The sequence below is a fragment of the Eurypyga helias genome, unplaced genomic scaffold, assembly GCF_000690775.1.
Source record: "Eurypyga helias isolate BGI_N326 unplaced genomic scaffold, ASM69077v1 scaffold4482, whole genome shotgun sequence".
NCBI lineage: Eukaryota > Metazoa > Chordata > Aves > Eurypygiformes > Eurypygidae > Eurypyga > Eurypyga helias.
The window spans coordinates 10,577-30,081 of record NW_010235149.1 but is presented as its reverse complement, the minus strand read 5'-3'; the positions used below and the strand labels follow the sequence as shown (position 1 = coordinate 30,081).

At 39.4% G+C, this 19,505-nt stretch overlaps 1 protein-coding gene across 1 annotated transcript in view; it reads right to left on the bottom strand.

Moving 5' to 3' along the window:
- USP24 (ubiquitin specific peptidase 24) overlaps positions 1 to 17,529 on the bottom strand; it is a 50,962-nt gene extending 33,433 nt beyond the window's left edge. Inside the window, exons 1-18 of the mRNA XM_010146642.1 lie at positions 17,370 to 17,529; positions 16,337 to 16,404; positions 14,722 to 14,865; positions 14,087 to 14,209; positions 13,181 to 13,216; positions 12,543 to 12,608; positions 10,616 to 10,681; positions 9,618 to 9,692; positions 8,725 to 8,883; positions 7,201 to 7,315; positions 6,596 to 6,699; positions 5,306 to 5,413; positions 4,716 to 4,811; positions 4,448 to 4,609; positions 2,522 to 2,629; positions 1,772 to 1,921; positions 877 to 1,008; positions 249 to 360 (exon numbers count right to left, since the gene is read on the bottom strand). Of these exons, the coding sequence (XP_010144944.1) occupies positions 249 to 360; positions 877 to 1,008; positions 1,772 to 1,921; positions 2,522 to 2,629; positions 4,448 to 4,609; positions 4,716 to 4,811; positions 5,306 to 5,413; positions 6,596 to 6,699; positions 7,201 to 7,315; positions 8,725 to 8,883; positions 9,618 to 9,692; positions 10,616 to 10,681; positions 12,543 to 12,608; positions 13,181 to 13,216; positions 14,087 to 14,209; positions 14,722 to 14,865; positions 16,337 to 16,369 (1,789 nt within the window). The 5' untranslated portion in view covers positions 16,370 to 16,404; positions 17,370 to 17,529. The remainder of the gene's footprint in view (positions 1 to 248; positions 361 to 876; positions 1,009 to 1,771; positions 1,922 to 2,521; positions 2,630 to 4,447; positions 4,610 to 4,715; positions 4,812 to 5,305; positions 5,414 to 6,595; positions 6,700 to 7,200; positions 7,316 to 8,724; positions 8,884 to 9,617; positions 9,693 to 10,615; positions 10,682 to 12,542; positions 12,609 to 13,180; positions 13,217 to 14,086; positions 14,210 to 14,721; positions 14,866 to 16,336; positions 16,405 to 17,369) is intronic.
- Between the last annotated feature and the right edge of the window lie 1,976 nt (positions 17,530 to 19,505).

The following is a 19,505-nucleotide window of genomic DNA, read 5'->3' as shown; positions in this document are numbered from 1 at the left end:
AAAAGGTGTAAGCTTTTTATTCAGGTCAGGCCAAGTTTCTATACTTTTTTCAAAAAACAAAAGACATCAAATACAGCAGATTACTTTTTTCCCCCTCTACAACTATTAAAACTCTAAGTGATAGAAGATGACCCCTTTTTAATACAGATTTATGCAACTGTTTGGATATTTAATTTGAAGGCTTAGGAAGGAAGTTTCTCATATACATATTTCAAACCCAAGTCTGTTAACTAAAGCCATTTTCTTACCATTCATAGTAATTTCATAGGACTCCAGTTTAAGAATTTTCTCTTTGAAGAGCTGTTGCTGTACGTCACTCTCTAGATCATGCTGGCCTTTTGTAAACCACTCAAAGCACATCTATGAATGAAAGGAAGATGTATTTTTACTCCAAGGTCATGGCAAATATTTTAGTTTTATACAGCATTGGAAAACTATGTTAGATACTATGGCAACTCATCTTACTGAAGTTTTATCTCCAGCAAGAGGTTCTAAATCTTATTTCCTAGTAACCTCACGTATTATACAGGCTGTATGGCAGCATTAGGGTACCTTCATCTTTCACCTAAATAATGCTGAATATCTTTTATGACTCTGCAGACTTGCATGCTCCCCTTTTCAAACCAGCATCCATAAACCTGCAACTAATCTCCTGGCCAATATTCCCCCTTCTGTCAAATTTAATGTTAAAAAGGCATCCTAGTATGAAGTGAATATGTAGCAGGTGCTACATTAGCTTACACAAAGCATATAGATGCATTGTTAGTTTGTGTTTGCCACCCATGTTTCACATGTCTCAACAAATACACGTGCTATTCACGACCCATTAAGATTCACTCTGCAACCACAGACACCAACATTTCCAGTTTTTCTTACCTCTCGATCTAACTCACAAACATCCTGGCCAGTTACAAGGCATTCCCAGATCTCCCTGGCACGATTCCAGCCCAAATAAAGGGTGGCTTCTTGCAGAAAAAACGCCAAAAATTTCAGATGTGCCTCCAGATACTGAGAAAGATGAAACAAAAACTCATGCTTAAGACTTTTCTTTATGAAACGAACTCTGAGCATTCTTTCAATATTTTTACAAACTTAGTTATCAAGTAACAGTACACTTTCCAAATCCTGGAAACCAGAAACTGTTTCTACAGCGAGATTTATGTCTGTTTTACATAATTTTTAACATTGCTTCTTTTTTATTACTTTTTTAAAATGGAACACTGAAGTCCCCTTGGATTTGCCATTATGTTCTTGATATTGGTACTGCCTGACACTAGTTACTCTCTCACAACTAGCACGGGAAAAATAATCATCAAAACCCTGGCAACAACCTGTTACAAGTTATCTGTGCCTTCCATGTCTTAAGTAGCAAATCTGCCTCAGGGTTTAAGAGCTTCACACCAATTCAAAGGCACAGTCTCTACAAGGGTAGTTGAACTGAAGCTGGTGGGGAAGCTGGAAGCTGCACAAGCTTGGAGGCAGGAGGTCCTGGGATGGGAAGATCTAGCTCTCAATCAGTTTAAGACGTGGCTAAGAAACTTGTAGACTGTGATGTTTGCCCACCTTTGCTCTATAATAGAACAATAAGGCTGCAGCAAGCCTTAAGATGTGTCAGGACTATAAATAAAATCTAGTATAATTATTCAGAGTGAACGTACATACCAGTGAATTCCAAAAATGAAACATCACCTATTCTTACACAACTTGGTTGGTGATACACTACATCACGGTTTCAAAAACCGAAGGTAGTAAGAAATTCAGGGTTCAGTACCTCCCGGTAAGTGTATCGGCCATCCACTAACGTTGCTCCAACCAGCCCTCCTGGACCTGCTACAGATGTAGCCAAACGGTGGCACGATATTAAGCTTCCTGTCACCAACTTCACTATTTCAAAGTTTTTCTTTAAATCTTGAATGATGCTCTTGGCAAAACAAAACATTGAGAAAAGAGATTTTTAAGAAAGTACATAAACAGGCATGTGCACACAGCAGTCACGTGTCTCATATCGGAAGGAGTGCTGTTCCCCCCTCAGAGTCAGCTGTATCCCTCCCAAGCATCCAAAGCCCCCGACATCAATGTTTTCAGCCTGTGCTGAAATACACGTGCTGCAGATTGCAAACAACATCCCACACCTCCGCTCAGCCGCTGCGTAACACATGACTCGCTGGGATTTTAGACTGTTTTCCAAGAGTCAGTGTCAATTCAGTTACAAAGCAGCTGGTCTAAACATTAGCTATTGTTCATTTAACCGAGCCATGCCTGGAAATTATTCTACAAAAAGCTGAGAATAAACTCAATAGTCCTGACACAGCAAACAGATTTATATATATACATAAATGGACAGCACACAACACAGCAACTCAGTTTGTTTATACTACATCACTAAACTGTACTCAAGGTGTTTTTCAGCTTGGTTCCCTCCGTGCTTCGAAAGTCAAGCTTCCATGTTCTACAGAAGCAGAGCCACACAACATAACAAAGGCTTCCAAAAAAAAAAAATCATCACAGCACGTATTCTTACCTTGTCTTGTTTTTGGTAAGTTTGCTTAATAAACGAACGTGTGATTTCATGGAGCTGACGCAATGCTGGCACCACCCACACAAACTGAGGATTATTGTGCTGGGACGACTGGTAGTAGGAAAGGTAAAAACAATTACACACATGTACACGCTCAACAACAGATTAACTTTCCTCTTAGACTCCTAGAAGCCTAATGATTTCTGTTAAGGCCACTGTTTCAAACCAACAGCTACTAGCTCTCAAGGCTTCCGTTACTTGTTCCTGGTGCCTTTCCAAACACACTCAAGGTGCCCTTCTTCCCTTTCTACGAGTCCTTTAACACACACATATGCCAGTCTGCTATCCTTATGAAGCCCAAAGAACCACCTTGCTAGAAAACATGCAAATTAAGTAGACAAAAGAAATCAGTTGCACCAAGGAGAGATAATAACCACCACCTTCCTCAAAGAGATAAAGTGGCCTGTTAGGGCATAAAAGGGCAAATCCAGGCAAAGGATGTTACGTATTGCTAAAGCAAGAATAATAGAAGGAGGAACCGAAATACTACTGAGGATTAAGAGAGGAGAAGAAATTTCTGATTGGTGCTGCAAGGAGCCCTCTGATAGGAAGCAAAGGATATTTAAGCTTCATTTTGAGAGATCCTACAAAGGGTAACCCTCCTACCTCATTGTTAGAACTGCTCATCACTTTTCTGGGAGGCTTCATGTTCTGTAAAGTTTGACCACACAAACCAGCACTGAGGTTGCTTGTTCAGAGAATTTAAAATACTGCCAACCACCAATAACACCTACACACTTAGAGAAACCAAAGTAACCTGCCCAAAATAGAGAGCTCTTTATTGAAGACTCCCTCATGTATTTGCGAATCCTGCCTTAACATTACGCTCCCTCCCAGTTTGCATCTTCATTTCCCCTAACGAAGGGAAATAAGAAAAAGATGTATTTTTAAACTTCTGCTGTATGGCTACCCCAATCCCTTCCAGCCTACAACCACTTTCCTTTAGTGTTCCCCACTGCAGCACCTCTGTCAAGGCCCTTGCCAGAATGTAATTAAAAAGAATGCAAGGACAGGAAAAGGCAAGAGGAGATCCAAAAGAAAAGACTGCAAATTTTACATAGACAGGGAACTCAAAAGCCTGAAAACCATATTCATAAACACACACATAAACAAAGGTGTGATCAATATCAAGAAGCAACATTCTTCTCCTAAACAACTAAAATCCTCCACAGATGCTGCAACAGACAAAATTTAATTTACCATGAAATAAATGAATGAAAAAAGTACAAGCCTTTTTCTTTATTTATGCATATGCGTCAGAGTGAAAAACAAAGACGACAGGAGCATTGCTGCAGACCTCAAGAAAAACTGCCCGCTATGTGAACAGCACAGGATAGAGTATATGCAGTCTTTCAAGCCATGCACATCTCTGCTGCTGCCAGGAAACATCTTAGCCCTGGCAGTTGCAGGAACGGCTTCTTTATGTTAGATGAAAAGAGTTTAAGTATTTTATTAAAATACAAAACCACAGTGATTTAAATATCCACTTGCATTTTGAGACTGAATGGCCATGCCAGGACACATGCTTAACTCAAAAAAAACTAATCTAGGCTTTCACATGAAAGGGACAGTTAAAATACTGACATACCTTTAGAGTGGTTCCATTTGCAAATTCTAACCTTGGGCCCATCCTGGTAGTTTCCCATAAACTGATCACTCCTTGTGCTGAAAATTTGCTTAAAACAAAGGCAAGAGACTTACTATGAGTCTCATGGTCAACAAACTGGCTCACACAAAGCCTACCCCTCTCATGGACTCCCCAAGGTAAGAACTTACAGATGGGACACGCAATTTGTGCATCTTGAAAGAAAGGGCAACATCAAGGCTAGGTAACATTTCATTTTGGAAAAGATCAAATAATAAACCAACCCTCTTAATATCCTCTATGCATTTGATGATGTAGCTTCTTTTGATTGCCTCTTTCACTGCATAGGCATCACTGAGGATTGTCAGATGTTCCTCCAAGGCCTGCTGAATAAGACTACATGGTAATGTTGGGAGATGAGCCAGCTCCCAAAGTACCTCCAGAACCTAGAGGAAGAAGTGCAAGATTAGTCAGAACCTAAGAAGAACAGAGACTAGCAGCCTTACGTGTAATAAAGAAAAAAAGAAGGTATTTTATTTCACGTTCACATGCCTTTCCGGTGGTTGTCTCCACCCGTGCTTCTCGACCAATGCGCCCTATCAGGCTCAACAGCTTCTGTCGCACTCTATCACTCTCTGTCTCCCAGCTCTGTGTGGCAAAGAAATCAAGTTCACTGTTACAGCAGCAAGCACCATCAGTCTGGTAAGTCTCAAGTGTACGTAAAAATACAATTTACAATAGTTCTACTGCAGGAAAACCGAAATAAGAATGAGTACATTTCCACCATGCCCGTTTCCTTATTTCTGTTAGTGGGAGTTGCAGCACTGATTTGCTCAACTTTTTTTCAAATGTGTTTTAGAAGAGATTAACAAGTGAGATTTTATTATTATATTTAAGTATCTTAGCACTGCTTATATAAGGTACTTAAAATCTAAGTCAATTAGTAATACCAGTAGCACATGAGGCTTTTGGGTTAACAACAAAAGAAAATCAGTATTAAGAGCGTTACTTTATAGCCAATTTTATATTTTTATCTAGAAAATACAAATTTATTCAAGGCATTTGGCTTCGGGTAGGCTGGATGCACAAGTATGTCTCCTTAATTCTATTCCTAAGGTATGTAAATTCATGTGAAAGCTTACCTTTTGGATTAGGACAAATAAATGATTGAGCTGATCAGAGCTAAACTTCACAGCAGCTGCAGCAATAATGGTATGTATGTTTTCAATCACAGTGGATGATTGTCCCGACTGAAAAGAGGAAGAAAACACATGAAGGTAGGTCTTTATCCCACAGGAGACAGAGAAAGATCTTCATGTAAGCGTTATCCTACTGTTTATACTAATGAGGACAGATAAGAGCTTTTGACACGTTAGAAACGCAAGGTAAGAATAACCCTCTGCTCTCATTCACAGGCAGAGAGGTCTTTGGAAATAGTTCTAGAGCAGGAAAGAACAAGTTAGTCTGCCATTATTACAGCAGCTTCTGACACTGCAATGGCACGTACCACTGTAAGGTGTGGTGCCAGCAATACAAACGGCACCATATCTATTCCTTGGTTAAGTTAATGAGTGGGGTGCTCCATCCCTGGCACTCTTGCAGGCTTTACTCACAAGTGAGCAATACAAAATTCCTCCCACACTGAGGGAGCACCATGGTAACAACAGTCAGAAGGGGGGGAGGAAGTATTGCATTTTATTAAAGGGTAAAAGTGAGCAAACTAGAATCATAGTTCAGCTCTACTAAACACAAAAGACTTGCTACCATGCCTGCACCTATTGCAGACCTGACAGTGTCCAAAGAGTTTAGACTAAAACTTCAATGCTTGGCCAGAGAAGGAATACCATTTCCTGCAGCAGAAGACCATGTTTCTGGTCAAAACTTCCATATAATTTATATTAAGCAGTCAAACCACCTTTCCCACACAGCGATAAGTAGAACATACACAAAGAGGATGGAAAAAGATGACTTGCCAGTCAATTATATCTAAGTATAAGAAGTTAAATGGGAAGTCATACAGTTTTGCCCTATTTAAAGTCACTGTGAGCTATATTCAAATTTGTACCTCCAGCCACAAAAATTAATACCCTTAGGCATAGTCTTTGGTCTAGACAAACACCCTATCACCTATTTCAGGCTGACAACCTCTTGTTCCAAGTCAAGTATTTTTGTAGCCCCTTAACACTTACTGCAAAGAACTGAACTTCACCATAAGACTGAACAGCTGTGTTACAAGAAATTGCCAAAACACTTGATTTTAAATGGTAAAAGGAAGAAGTAGAAGAAAGCCTCTGCATTAATTACACTGTTAAAATCTCAACACCTCCACTTCTCAATAGAGATGCCTATATTATAAACCAAAAAACCCCACCACTAGAACATCAGCTTTTGTAAGACAGTCTAAAAGTACCTGCCCAGTCTCAGTTGCTTACCTGAATTCTCCAAATTTTAGTGAGCTCATCTAAAGATAATTTACTGCCCAGCAGTTCGATAATTCCCTTTATACGATCACAGTACTGCGCTTGGTCTATGTTACCTATGAAACAAAGGCAGGCAACTCAATCAATGTATGTGAAACAGTATTAGATACATTAGTGTCACAAGAATAAACAAGTTCTTTCAAAAGGGAGAAGGACAAAGCTATCTCAATTTGAAAAGTCTTTCTTTACTCTTACAAACAAATCTATCAGTTAAAAAAAGGCTCCTTTGGTTTTTATTTTGTTTTACTTCATACACCCGACAGTAATTCGCACCTCTAAGGCCTTACTACTTGGAAAAAACCCAAACCTCTTTTCTCTCTTTTCTAGGAGCTAACAATATAGAAAAACAGAGTAAAAACCCCAGGGAGAGCAGAAGACATCTGCACAGATGTCAGAGGACTAGACGATAGTAACAGAACTCACAGGGTTTTCCTTGCTCTATTTTGAAGATGTCAAAAACTCCTTTTTTAATAGTGTTCCAATAAAAAGGGACAGCTGAAATCTGTAAGTTTAAGACATTCAAAGCACATGCCAAAAGTCTTTGTGAAAGCACTTACCTTCTAGAGCAATTGACAGGACAGAATTTTCTACTAGCCAGTTTAGCAGTCTGTCTGTATCTATTGCATTCTTCACTGACTTGGTCACAGTACTGTCTTCTATTAATTTCGTTACCTAGAAATTGCAAAATGAGATTCTAACAATGATTCCCACATGCACACAACAAAGTCTATTCAAAAGGCTTACTGTGAAGCTTAAGTGTGAATCCTGAAATATTTTCAGTACAGGTGTGGTTTGGGTTTCTTTTTATTTGCTTGTTGTTTGGTTTTGAGGGTATTATTGTTGTTGTTTTGGTTGTTTGGGGTTTTGTTTGTTTGTTTTGTGATTGTTTGGGTTTGTTTGTTTTTCTTTTTTAATAAACTGTTTAAAGGAAAATTCCTGACCAGAAACACTTCCTTGTCATCAGTCTCTGATGCAGTACATTCTTATTCCCAGTGTGACACACAAAAAATGGCCTGTCCTGCCAGGTATATTTCTACAGATACACCAGAAGTAGGTTCTCACAGGTTTCTGCTCATTACACTCAAGTCAGTGTCCTATTTTTATCCAATACAGAATCAATACAGGCTCGTCACTCAAGGGAGAAAGAGTACATTTCTGATAAAGCCTTCAAAAGCCCCACTGGTATAACTTCACCAAGGTTCATGGCATTTATGATTACGAACCAAAGAGCAGTGAGGTTCAACATCTCAATTTTCCCATAAATAAAGATGCAAAAAGCACAAAACAGGGACTCTCAAACACCTTACAATCTCTGCATACTACAAAAAAAAAAAAAAAGGCCTTTTTAGGACACAAATTGTACAAGTTGTGGAAGGAAGAGATGAATGAACAACTCAATGCTTAAACACAACTCCCATGAAAAATAAACTGTTTTCTTCTACTTCTTGCACAATGAGCCCTCGTCCATAAACTCCAGCTCCTAGGTGCTGCTACAGTGTACAACCATAATAACCACACACACACCCCCCGCTCCCAGTTACCTAGTGTAATAATCTGATATAACCATGTACAACCATAATAACCACACACACCCCGCTCCCAGTTATCTAGTGTAATAATCTGATATAACCGGACTGAGACACCAATATAGGATTAAGTTTATTTTGTTGGGTTTTTTTTCCCTCTTTTCTCTCAATGAGAGGAGGAGAGAAAAAGGATATTCCATAGGATGCTCTGAATTAATGAGGGTTACCTCACAGTCAATGTTCAATGAATAGCATAGAGCATTGCTTATAAATCAATCAGAAATTGCAGTTCTTAGAGAAAGGTTCAAACTATGTCAAGTCATTTTCTAATTGGGAGGTCACAGTCCTTGAAGCAGTTCCTAATATTAGAAACAACTCTTGCCATATTAACTTGGTTTTGTATTTATTACCAACTGAACTTTTGCTAAGGCAAAACAATTTGTCAGGAAATATTGCGCCATCTCTTCTTTAAGGCTGTGGTGTCAATGATTTACTAACAACCCACCCCACCTATGCACAGGCACATGTACACACACGCACAGAAAGCAAACCTACTTCTTTGAGGGAATTCATTTTTGCACTGAAGTGAGGAGATTTTAACATGCGCAGCAGTATGTCCAGCCGTAAGTCATCTACCGCCGTTACCAGATCAGGTTGGAAGCGCATACACAGCAGTTTGATACCAGACAAGAGCTCAGGAATACTGACTAGTCTCTGTTTAAAACAAAACCAGAAGACAAATAGAAGCATTGCGTTATTTGCTGTTCTGTTTCAAACTTCAGCAATTCACAAAGAGCAGGAGTAGTGACCCAGAGTGTTTAATCTATGAAATGTAGTACCACGTACATCTGAAAGTGTAACTGGCACACTAGAAGTTCTAGAACAAGGGGACTCTCCTGCTACAGATCTGGTACACTACATTCCTCCTCTGTAGTTACACAACCTACACACCCTTTCCTGTTTACAATTAACCATTTAAGTCTAAGTAAAAAGACAACACTCAAAAATTTAATAGAACCGAACGCCAAATTCAGAGTAATACAGGAAGTAGTCACAAGTTACAGGGACATTTTATCAACAGTTACCAAATACTCAGAAGCAAACAGCTAATGCAACAGTCGTTATAAGAATTTAACGGACTGTATGATAGTAAGCATCTTTAAGTCAGTTGGAAGCGAGCATTGCACACACTTCAAAGGGGACCAACAAAACCATATTTGATAGCAACAGCAGCAAAGTATTTTAAAAAGGGTCGTGACATCATACATCTAAGGAAAAGGGCATTGAAAGGAATTGGGTAAATGTATTTTGTTCTGTCATTCACTCAGAGTTCAGAACAGGCTGTGTTTCTGCCAGTGAAAACAAAGCTATTGTTCTAGTCTACGTTGCCAGCATTTCCAAGACACACAGTACGTTCTTCCTAAATATTTAATATATAAAAACATTACCTTGTCTTTCAAGTCCTTCTCTTCTACATTCTGTACATATTTAATCATTTTATGAATGATTGGATCCAGCATGGGCTAAATAACGTGAGAAAAGGCATGACAATCATTTCATGTTTCTGAAATCATTTACATTACTCAGAAGATCTAGCTGCAGCAAAGTGATATACGTAGCTGAAAGCTCACAGTCATCTTAGACAGAAAGCAACACCTAAAGCATACAGGAAACTATCCTGCTAGGAACATCCAGAAAAAGAAGCCATTAGAGTAAGAAGCCTTTTCAGACCACTATACTACTGGTTTTAAAGGAAACAAGTAGATAATTGAAAATGCATCAGTTACTAGATGCATACACCTCTCTGACTTCCAGTGGCTCTTAACTACCCCCTCTTCAAATAAAGGCTTTCAATCACTTATTAATTCAATAGTTTTTGTTGGTGAGTGTAGGTGTGAAGCCTGGGGCATATCTGCATGTACAAATATAATAAATTTTTCCTGTACCACAATTTTTTCCAGTGTAAACCCTCATATCCATGTGCTTGATCTCAGTCAGAAAGTTAAATTTAAACCAAAATCCATCCATCAAGCGAGATTCTTTTCCCACGTGCTTTACACTGATGAAGCTCACTAACGGCAGTGGCAAAGCTCCTCACTGTTGCAGATGTAGGTAAGTGACTACAGATCACTGGGCTTAGAAAATGAATCTGAACATTGGGCCCTCATATCCATCACCCTCAGGATGCTCAAAATGATTCTTGTACTTTATGCAAAGTGAGTCTTGAAGGCTTTTCGAATTAATCACCAGTTTCACACCAACACAGTTGTAAACTAATTTTCAGTCCTCTGGTTTTTCAAATGCCTACGATAAAAAGAACAGGTTCTCATGTAGTTGTCTTTCTGAGACCACGCTGCCCAAGATCTACTATAACAGAGAACTCCATCTACATCTGAGCTAACTACTACAACACGGTTCAAGGCTTTACTGTTTGCTGAAATTTTACCTGTACAACGGAAGAGTTAAGATAGTCTGCACAAACTCCAAATGGTTGGACTAATGCAGAGATTGCCTGAAAAAAATACAGCAAGTGTTTAGGTGCACATAAGAGACATTTTCAGAGCTACTGAGCTATACCTTAGAAGGCAAATAAAGGAGAGTAAGTATTACTTATCTCCTACGATAATTTCCAGTCATTTGCTACAAAGCAAATTTTGGTGTGCAGCTCCTTTACAATACATGGCTCAAGAAAGATTTACTCTATGGCATACCATATATGCTATATATTTTTGCCTGAAATAAAAAAGCCTTCCAAATTTTCACTAATTTTGGTTCTCTCATCATTCTGTTCAGTCTTCTTGATCTAATTCTTCTTCAAGAAAGGTGTGTGTGGGGACTTTTTACAAGGGCCTGTGGTGACAGGACAGGGGGTAACGGGTTTAAATTGAAAGTGGGGAGGTTTAGATTGGACATGAGGATGAAATTCTTCCCAGAGAGGGTGGGGAGCACTGGGACAGGTTGCCCAGAGAAGCTGTGGATGCCCCATCCCTGGAAGTGTCCAAGGCCAGGCGGGATGAGGCTTGGAGCAACCTGGTCTAGTGAAAGGTGTCCCTGCCCATGGCAGGGGGGTTGGAACTGGATGGTCTTGAAGGTCCCTTCCAACCCAAACTGTTCTGTGATTAATCCTCTTTCAGTCACAGAAGTAAACAGACAGAAAGGGACACATTACATTTTGGATGCTTTTTACAGAAATGAGAACTATGAATACAAGACTTAAGGTTACAGCCACCTGGCAAATTTCTTCCCCACAGTATTAAAAGCAGCAGAAAGCTTTTGTAAACATGTCATACAGATGTGCACACCTCTTCAATGCATTATTTTATTCTTATTTACTTTATAACTAAACTATATACCTATACTACCCAGCTATATTTGGGATTATATACCCAAGATTCTGTGATTTTCAAGTGATAGCTATCATCAAGAAATAAAGCATAAAGGAATTTGTTTGCTAATAAATAATATCAAAATTGGTTTCTTCTCACACTGGATCAAGAATTGTGAAATTGAGGATGCACCACTGCAATCAAAGGCCTAGACTAAGCGATGCTGAACCAGACTTCCTTCCTAAGCAAGAAGTTATTAGTCATTAAACAAAGTCAAAATTTCTATTGCAGTATCAGTATTTAAATTGTGTTTCCTTATTCTTCTGTCATGTTCATATACAAACCTATCTCTTTACAGAGTAGCAAATACCAACACCCCAAGAAAAGTAGCTGACCTCTCTCCAACTGGCATTTCACTGCAAGCTGACTGATTTTATACCAAGGGCCAAGAGTTTAAGTGACATGGTTTTTCCTTAACCTCCTTGTTCTTCAAATCCTGGGAGACCTCATAATCTTTCAAATACAGATTTGGAAGCTAACTAATTGAGTTAGGCTTTGTCACCAAAGTTAGTTTAGTACTGATGAACCAGTCAGTTTTTGGACACAGCTCAAAGTTTCTTGGGCTTAGACAGTGTTTGTCTTCCTAGGGATTTTTTTTTTTCCTTAAACAAGGATTTATTTCTATAATAAATGACAGAAGTCAATTCACTTGCAGCTAAATGCAGCTAAGTAAACAGAAAACCAGGGACATACTTGTGAAATGACAGTGAAACTAGACTGATGGATGTCTAACTGGAAGGATGAATTTTAGCCAGAAGGGTACACTAACCCTTCCTCTTTTCTGTGATGTCTCAAAAGCTCTTCAGTCAGGTTTCTTACACACACCCTTATGTGACCTCCAGTCTGACATCACTTCTCCAGGGCTATGTGGGAACGTTGCTCTGGTACCAAAGCAAAGGTAAGATCACTGCCAAAATGGACATTACTGGTTCTGTGCTGAAGTGTGTCACAGACAGAGAGAAGTCTTGCGACAGAAGCTGAACTCACCCCAAGTTCAATATCTTCTGAATTGAGTTTGGACTGAATTGCTGAAAATCCACCCAACTCTGCAAACTGAAATAAAGTAATTATGTTAGTGAACTATAGCATTTTGTATTTTAAATAACCTATTACATAAAATACTCCACTGAGAGTTCCTGGGATGCCAACGAGTATCCTTTACCATGGAACATCACATTCAACATAAGCTTTGTTTTCATGGGAATTCAGGGCCAGACTGAGGAACGCAATTTATACCCGGTGTCAGTTTAAACATCAAGATAGAAACTCAGTTTTGGGTAAAAAGGGACATAGGGAAGAAAGCTAGACCACATACAGCAACAGCTGACTGGCCTAGCACATTTGACTGGAAAACGGCACCACAGCCTAAGCTGAGCTCCCAACTTCCTCTAGTCACAGTTGTCACAGGTGTCCAAGGGAGAAAGCACCAACTCCACAAGATTTATTTAGCAAGGCCTTTCCTTGTGTGCAGACAGGATTAAAGTCTTAAATTATTTAATTTGTGATTGTCACAAAAGGGAAGAGTAGAAGAACAAGGCAGGGGAGAGGGGGAAAACAACATTCTCTCTGAAGCCCAGTGAATTCAAGTGACAAATAACAGTTCTGCTTGGTTTCCATTTACCTACCCTGTTTACCAGATCCACCAGCCATCCATGAGGTTCCTTGAACAATTAAAAATATCAACAAATTAGTAGCTGCAACAATCAATGCTAAACATTTGTCTTCTGAAACAGAGATATGGACAGACACATTCAGTCCATTAACCCACACCACTATTACTCCAAAGAAAACAGCAAGGGGTTTGTAACAGCTCCTTTACTACACATGTAGCTGTAGCTCTGGGAGGTTCTCATCAGCATCATCCTTTTTTGGACTCCGCTTGACATCACTGACCATGTGCTGTGGCAACACTACGCGCTGTGGCTGCTGACTCACAAGCAACTATTTATAGCACATTAGCAGCACGGAACATTATGAAAGAACCGTTCCCAAAGCAGCAGATGTAGATTTTTCTTTCTACGGCCACAAACTGGTTTCCTGCAGGAGATATCAATACCACCAAGGCTCCTTTTTTTAGATCCACCCATCTGGAAGAACTGTGACAAGATAGTGCAAACCTCAAAAACTGCCTCCTTGCCAGCGTGTCTGACTTAAAGATATCCTATCCTTGGCTGTCAGCAAAGTACGAGTTCTCTGCTAGAACTGTACACTTTGAGTTATCCTGGTCATCTCACACTCAACAGCCAAACAGATGTCAGTCCTTAGATACAACACATGTACCCATCTGATTGTTGTGATACTCAAACATAAAGTACACCAATTTCTAAATCCAGCCTCTAATAGAGAACTGGGACAATTTGAGAGGGCAAATTCATTTCTACAGACCAACATATACTGAAGATCTATTTGCTTTAATTCTTGGTGACACATTTACGCTTCCCTGTGTTATAAATACCTTCTAATAAAACAATCTTTTTCTGAAACAAGCATATCTACCCTAAAAATACGTTTTAGGGCATGTCCATGCTCACCTTCTGAAAAGTGGAGATGGGTGAGACAGCATGCATGTTCCCCTCCCCGAAGACTTCTGCCCAGTTTCTCTGGCATACCTTCATCCGATTCTTGAAATGATACTCGTTGTCGGGGTTAAATGCCTTGAAAGAAAAGCCCATGGCAGTGAACAGCATGGCTTAGGCCAGGCTCAAAACTTATCTTGGCAATGTCTGACTTTTTCAGTGGAGCATTCTCCTGGCTGACAGTTAAAGATCAGCAAAAAGTTTAACCGAAGACTCCTGCTCCAGCCTCTCAGTTCTCACTGTATAAAGCATTCACAGCTTCCATTCTGTACAGACAGTACCTAATACCCGTGTGAGTCAGGTATCTGTATAAAGGGGGAAATTAACTCAAAGTATCAGAAAAAATAAACAGTGAATTGGCTGCAGATGCGATTTCCCCCACCCTCCAGAGTGCTCATTTTCAAAAGTTCCGAAGAGCACTCACCCTGTTATGAATTGCATACTGGACGTTAAAAATCTGCAGCAAGCAATAGATGCAGATTGTAAGACAATATACCACAACTTAAATATAGTTTAAAAAAGCAGCAGCAGTGCAAATATGAAATACCAAACACCCAAATGTTAGAAACGACATCAAAGAGGTCAGATACCATTGTGAGTACACTGAGCAGGCCCACAGGAATGGGATCTTGTTTTACTCTTTCTGCAACCAGGTCCACCAGCAGCATAAGCATGTTGTATATTCCTTCATGGATTTCAGTTCCCCATTTGTGAACAGCACTGGATGTCAACAGCTAAAATAATAAAAATTTAAAAAGTCATTTTTTGAAGTTTGAGCACAATCACAGAACAGAATAAATTTTTGAAATCCTGAGACTGTTTTCAGAGCAAATGTTTCCTTAGAGTAGTAAACAGTCTGGTGTGGTTTTCAGATACTCTTGCTGCACTAATGGCTTAAGAGTTAATTAAATTTGTAATTTTGTTGAAGAACACCTTAAATCACAGTTTATGACAGAAAATAAAATGTAGCAAACTGTTTTCCATTTCCACGCACGACTGAAGACCATAACCTTTGCAAAGAATAACTAATATGCAAGTAATTCGTTTGCAGATTGAAGACAACTATTAAATCTTCAAGTAGACATGCCACGAGGCTGCACTGATTCAGCTCTAATAACCATTTACCAATTCACACTTTGTGAGCAGTTTCTATTGCAAAACAAAGAACACGGACCATGAAGAGAGAGGTATTTAATGCTGCTTCCCCACCTACTGAAACATGTTCTTTAAATCTGGTCTAATGTGGCTGTTTATAAAGGACACAAAGCTTCCATCTGCAAATTTGATAGCTGTGCCTAAACATGAGCAGTTAAAGCTTAACACTTTAAATACAATAACTTTTGGTACCGTCTTAAGAAACAAGACTTTCTTGAAAATATTTTAGCAAATTGTAATTCAGCACATTCTGAATTTAGATTCCTACAGATTGCTCCTCCAGAAGGATAATCTACACTGTTTATTTAACATGCAAAAAATACCAAGTGCTTTAAAAGCATTATATGTAAAGCTACTACTTTAATAGCCAAATGGAAAAATATTTTTTTCCCTTAAATTTCTACCTTCCTTAGATATGGTTATATTCTCAGTATCCTAAGATTAGTACTGAGGAACTTTTAAAAAGATGTATATGTATTTTTATACACACGGTCTAAAAACTGAGCAAGAAATTTAAGCAATATCCGAAATGGATAGAATAGTGTGAAGTAAATTGGTCTGGGGAGCTCGGTAAAGAAAATTCACAATAACCCACAGAACAGCCAGAGAAGCACATTAGGCATTTAGCACTGAAGGAAAAGACAAATTCTAAACAGGTCACTCAAAGAGGTAAGAAAGAATTTAGCAACCCTCCAAAGAAGGAGCAGAGAGTTAAAGGAAATCTGATTCTGATTCTTGCCACTAATAGCTGCATCCAAGGGTCTTTAAACCTTCAAACAGGTCTTCAGGCTCCACTAATTGCTAGAGAGCTCTTCATTTAAGGGGGGGGGGGGGAAGCTATGTGCCAGAATTGGCCAGAGTTGCAGAACTGGGACTTTGTATGATTTTAATCTAAGTCTATGTATGTTTTAGTCCAGGAAAATAATCTGTGATTTCAATCTAAGAACATACTCACTAATTACCATAGTTTCTGCAGTCTGGATTACAAGACATTATTTCCACCATAAACAATGCAAAGAAACCTTGAATTGGTCTACTGTACCCACTTACCTTTTTAAATGCTTCAGGCATGCATCTGTCCATAAATCTCTTGCAATTCTCATCAGAATCAGAAAGACCTTTACAGAAAGGAGAGTGCTTTTTTAAAGTATTTAAAAAAAACCAACTTAAGGATTACCTCAGAGAGCTCGCTGCAAGTTTTCGGAAACACCAACCAAACCCAGCAGTAATAAATGTGCTCCTGTTCATTCCTAACTAACATGCTTTTTCAGCCGCAAAACAGCATGGCTCAAGAGAACTTGCCTTTTAGAAATAAGCAGTTTCCCAAAGTTCCTTTTTTTTTTTTTTTTACAACTTCTTCAAGCATTATTAGCACCGTAAGTACTTCTCCCTTCAAAGTTTGTTACTAACTTCAGATCATTTCTGATGCTTCACAGCCTCCACCCAAACCCAAATCTAGTACAGCCTTTTAACACAGTTTAGAAACAACGAGGCAAACCAGAACCACCTAACAACTTCCAACAGATTATAACCTCCTTTGAGTCTGCCATCAGGCACGATGGAAAAACTATCTTGCACTCTCAAATAGCAGCTGTTGGGCAGATGCACCCCCTAACACTTAACCCAGCCAAAGTAGTGAAGGCAGAAAAGTCAAATTCAGGTCTAATGCAGTATAAGCATTTCACTAGGGAAAAACAATCAGCTATACAAGCGTGGTACAGCATGGATTTAGATGACAGCTTGTTTTTAGGAACAGAAAATAACCCACACAATGAAAAAAAAAGTCAGTAATTCAGCTCTGAAAAACACCAATTGCTACAGTCATTAGAACATAAAGAAACATGTGCTCCACTTTTTAAAAAAGCTTAAGTAAACAAATTAGAGGGGAAAAAAAAAAAAGAGACCGACATTCTTTTTAGAGCACTGGGTAGAACAGTCAGTGTTAACCACTTTCACAGAGATGGGATCATCCTGCAGGGTGCTCAGTCAACAACTGCAAGGTTAAGGCGAAGAGACTGCCCACTGTACTGGCTGTGAGATCCTTCGAACAGCGAGCCTTTGTATGTGTAGAGAGAGAACTTACCTAATCTTGCCAGGTAGGTGGATGCAATCAGGCACTTGCCTAGAGACTCTTCCCGCTTGTAGGGTATGGACCAGTGATCTGTTAGAACTCTGCTCTCCAGTTCATACAGGTTAGTTGTTGGAAACTCAATACCTTCACCGGAACAATTCCCATTTTCATCATTTTTCTGTGAATAAAAAGGAAGTTCACGTGAAACAATTTTTCTCTCTCTCCCCTAGACACTTTCAAGGATTTAGTAGCTTCAGAGAAAGCATCTGTGCTTGTAACACGCATGTCAACCCCGAGGCTGCTTCAAAGTAGAACTTAATAGTTCAATTGAACTGGAGGGATTACATACCTTTATGTATTTCGTGTAGGTGATAACTACTACGTTTACATAACTAATAGCTAACTAATTGCCTATTTAAGCGGCTGATCTTGTTCCTTAGCATATCAGATCCTAGAGCCAAGTGATAAGTACTTCCAGTCCCTGTGAGACTGCAGAGTACAAACCTCATCTTCACAGTTCTGCATATTAATCCTCTGCTCAACAACCGCTGTAGAATATGGAATAGTTTATTCTAAGGGAGGCCAACTTCATCACCTTCGCACCCCATCACATTAAGAAACACAAGAGACTAATCCAGTACATCAAGATTTTTTTATTTTAACTAGCTAATTATCTACAGAAAACTTCACATCTCAAAATAGAGCTGTCCAACAAGGAAAGTACAATTGTCCTCCTGAAGTCAAAATGAGTTACTGGAAAATGTTCTGGAAGGCAAACAGGGAAAAAGCAAGCAGATGCCTGCAGCTATGCTTTACAGGTTTCCTTGCTAGTGTCACTGAACAACAGCTATTTCTGCGTGCAGGCAGAACACAGAACGAGCCCCGCGTCCCTCGTTCAGTGCCATATGAGGTAACGGCCTCCGTAGCGCCAAATGAAAGAGCAGACAAGTTATCCATTTATTTTCTTTTATTTTTTAACCTCACACATACACTAGTTGCCTGCAGCTATGCTTTACAGGTTTCCTTGCTAGTGTCACTGAACAACAGCTATTTCTGCGTGCAGGCAGAACACAGAACGAGCCCCGCGTCCCTCGTTCAGTGCCATATGAGGTAACGGCCTCCGTAGCGCCAAATGAAAGAGCAGACAAGTTATCCATTTATTTTCTTTTATTTTTTAACCTCACACACACGCTAGTTACTCAGTGTGTCAAAGAGTTCACGTGGACTAACTTTCCCTGCCGTCAAAAGCAGACAACTCAAGCAGGAGAGGACAGAATGTCTGGCTCAGGCCCAGCAGCAACCAGGAGCAACTGTCAGAAACCGAGGAAAACACAAGCGTAACGACGGTAACAAGATCCTCGAGAGAGAAGCCAGGGACATGCAGGGAGGAAGGACAAGAGGGAAACACGTTCAAGAGTTTAAAAAACAGTGTCAGGAAAGCGAAGGGAACAAATTGAAAGGAATAAACCAAAAGGAAGAACTGAAGTCAGAAGGATGTGGTATACAAAGAATGAAATCAATGTATGGACAAGTGTGCTTCCAGCTTTCTTCCTGCACTTGCTATTTGCAGGATTAGACCCGTTTACTAAAAAGTCAGTGTGTCATATTCACTTTCACAACTCAAAAATATTAAACCAAGGAAAGAGCAATTGCATAGCGCTCACTCCTCAAAGGTCACTGGTGCGGGTGACGATAGCACACAGTGGCTGGACTTGCTAAGGTTCTGGAGAGCAGCAAGTAAAGTTTATAGGAATGGAACACAAAATAATGCTCAGGAAAAAAAAAAACCCACATCTCTGATTTTGGGAAGTAAGGTGACACTTTCCCCGAAGGCTCTACTAAACACTTAGACCCAGTTTTGTCATTATGGGAAGTTGTACTTTAACAGACTGAAATACCAACTTCTGAAACTACAGTCATCTGACACAGTACTGTGCTTGGAAGTCTAATGTAATTCACATCTAGCAAACCATGCCCTGTTTAAATACTTCAGGTTTTGGAGAGGAGATGTATGAAGCTTTAAATGAAAAAACACAGAAAGCATTTAAAAACAAAAGTTTTCTAGGAAAAAACCTGTTGTACTGATCAAAGAAACAAACAGTTTAAACAATTAAACAAACAGTGATTAAAGTGATTAAACAAACATTT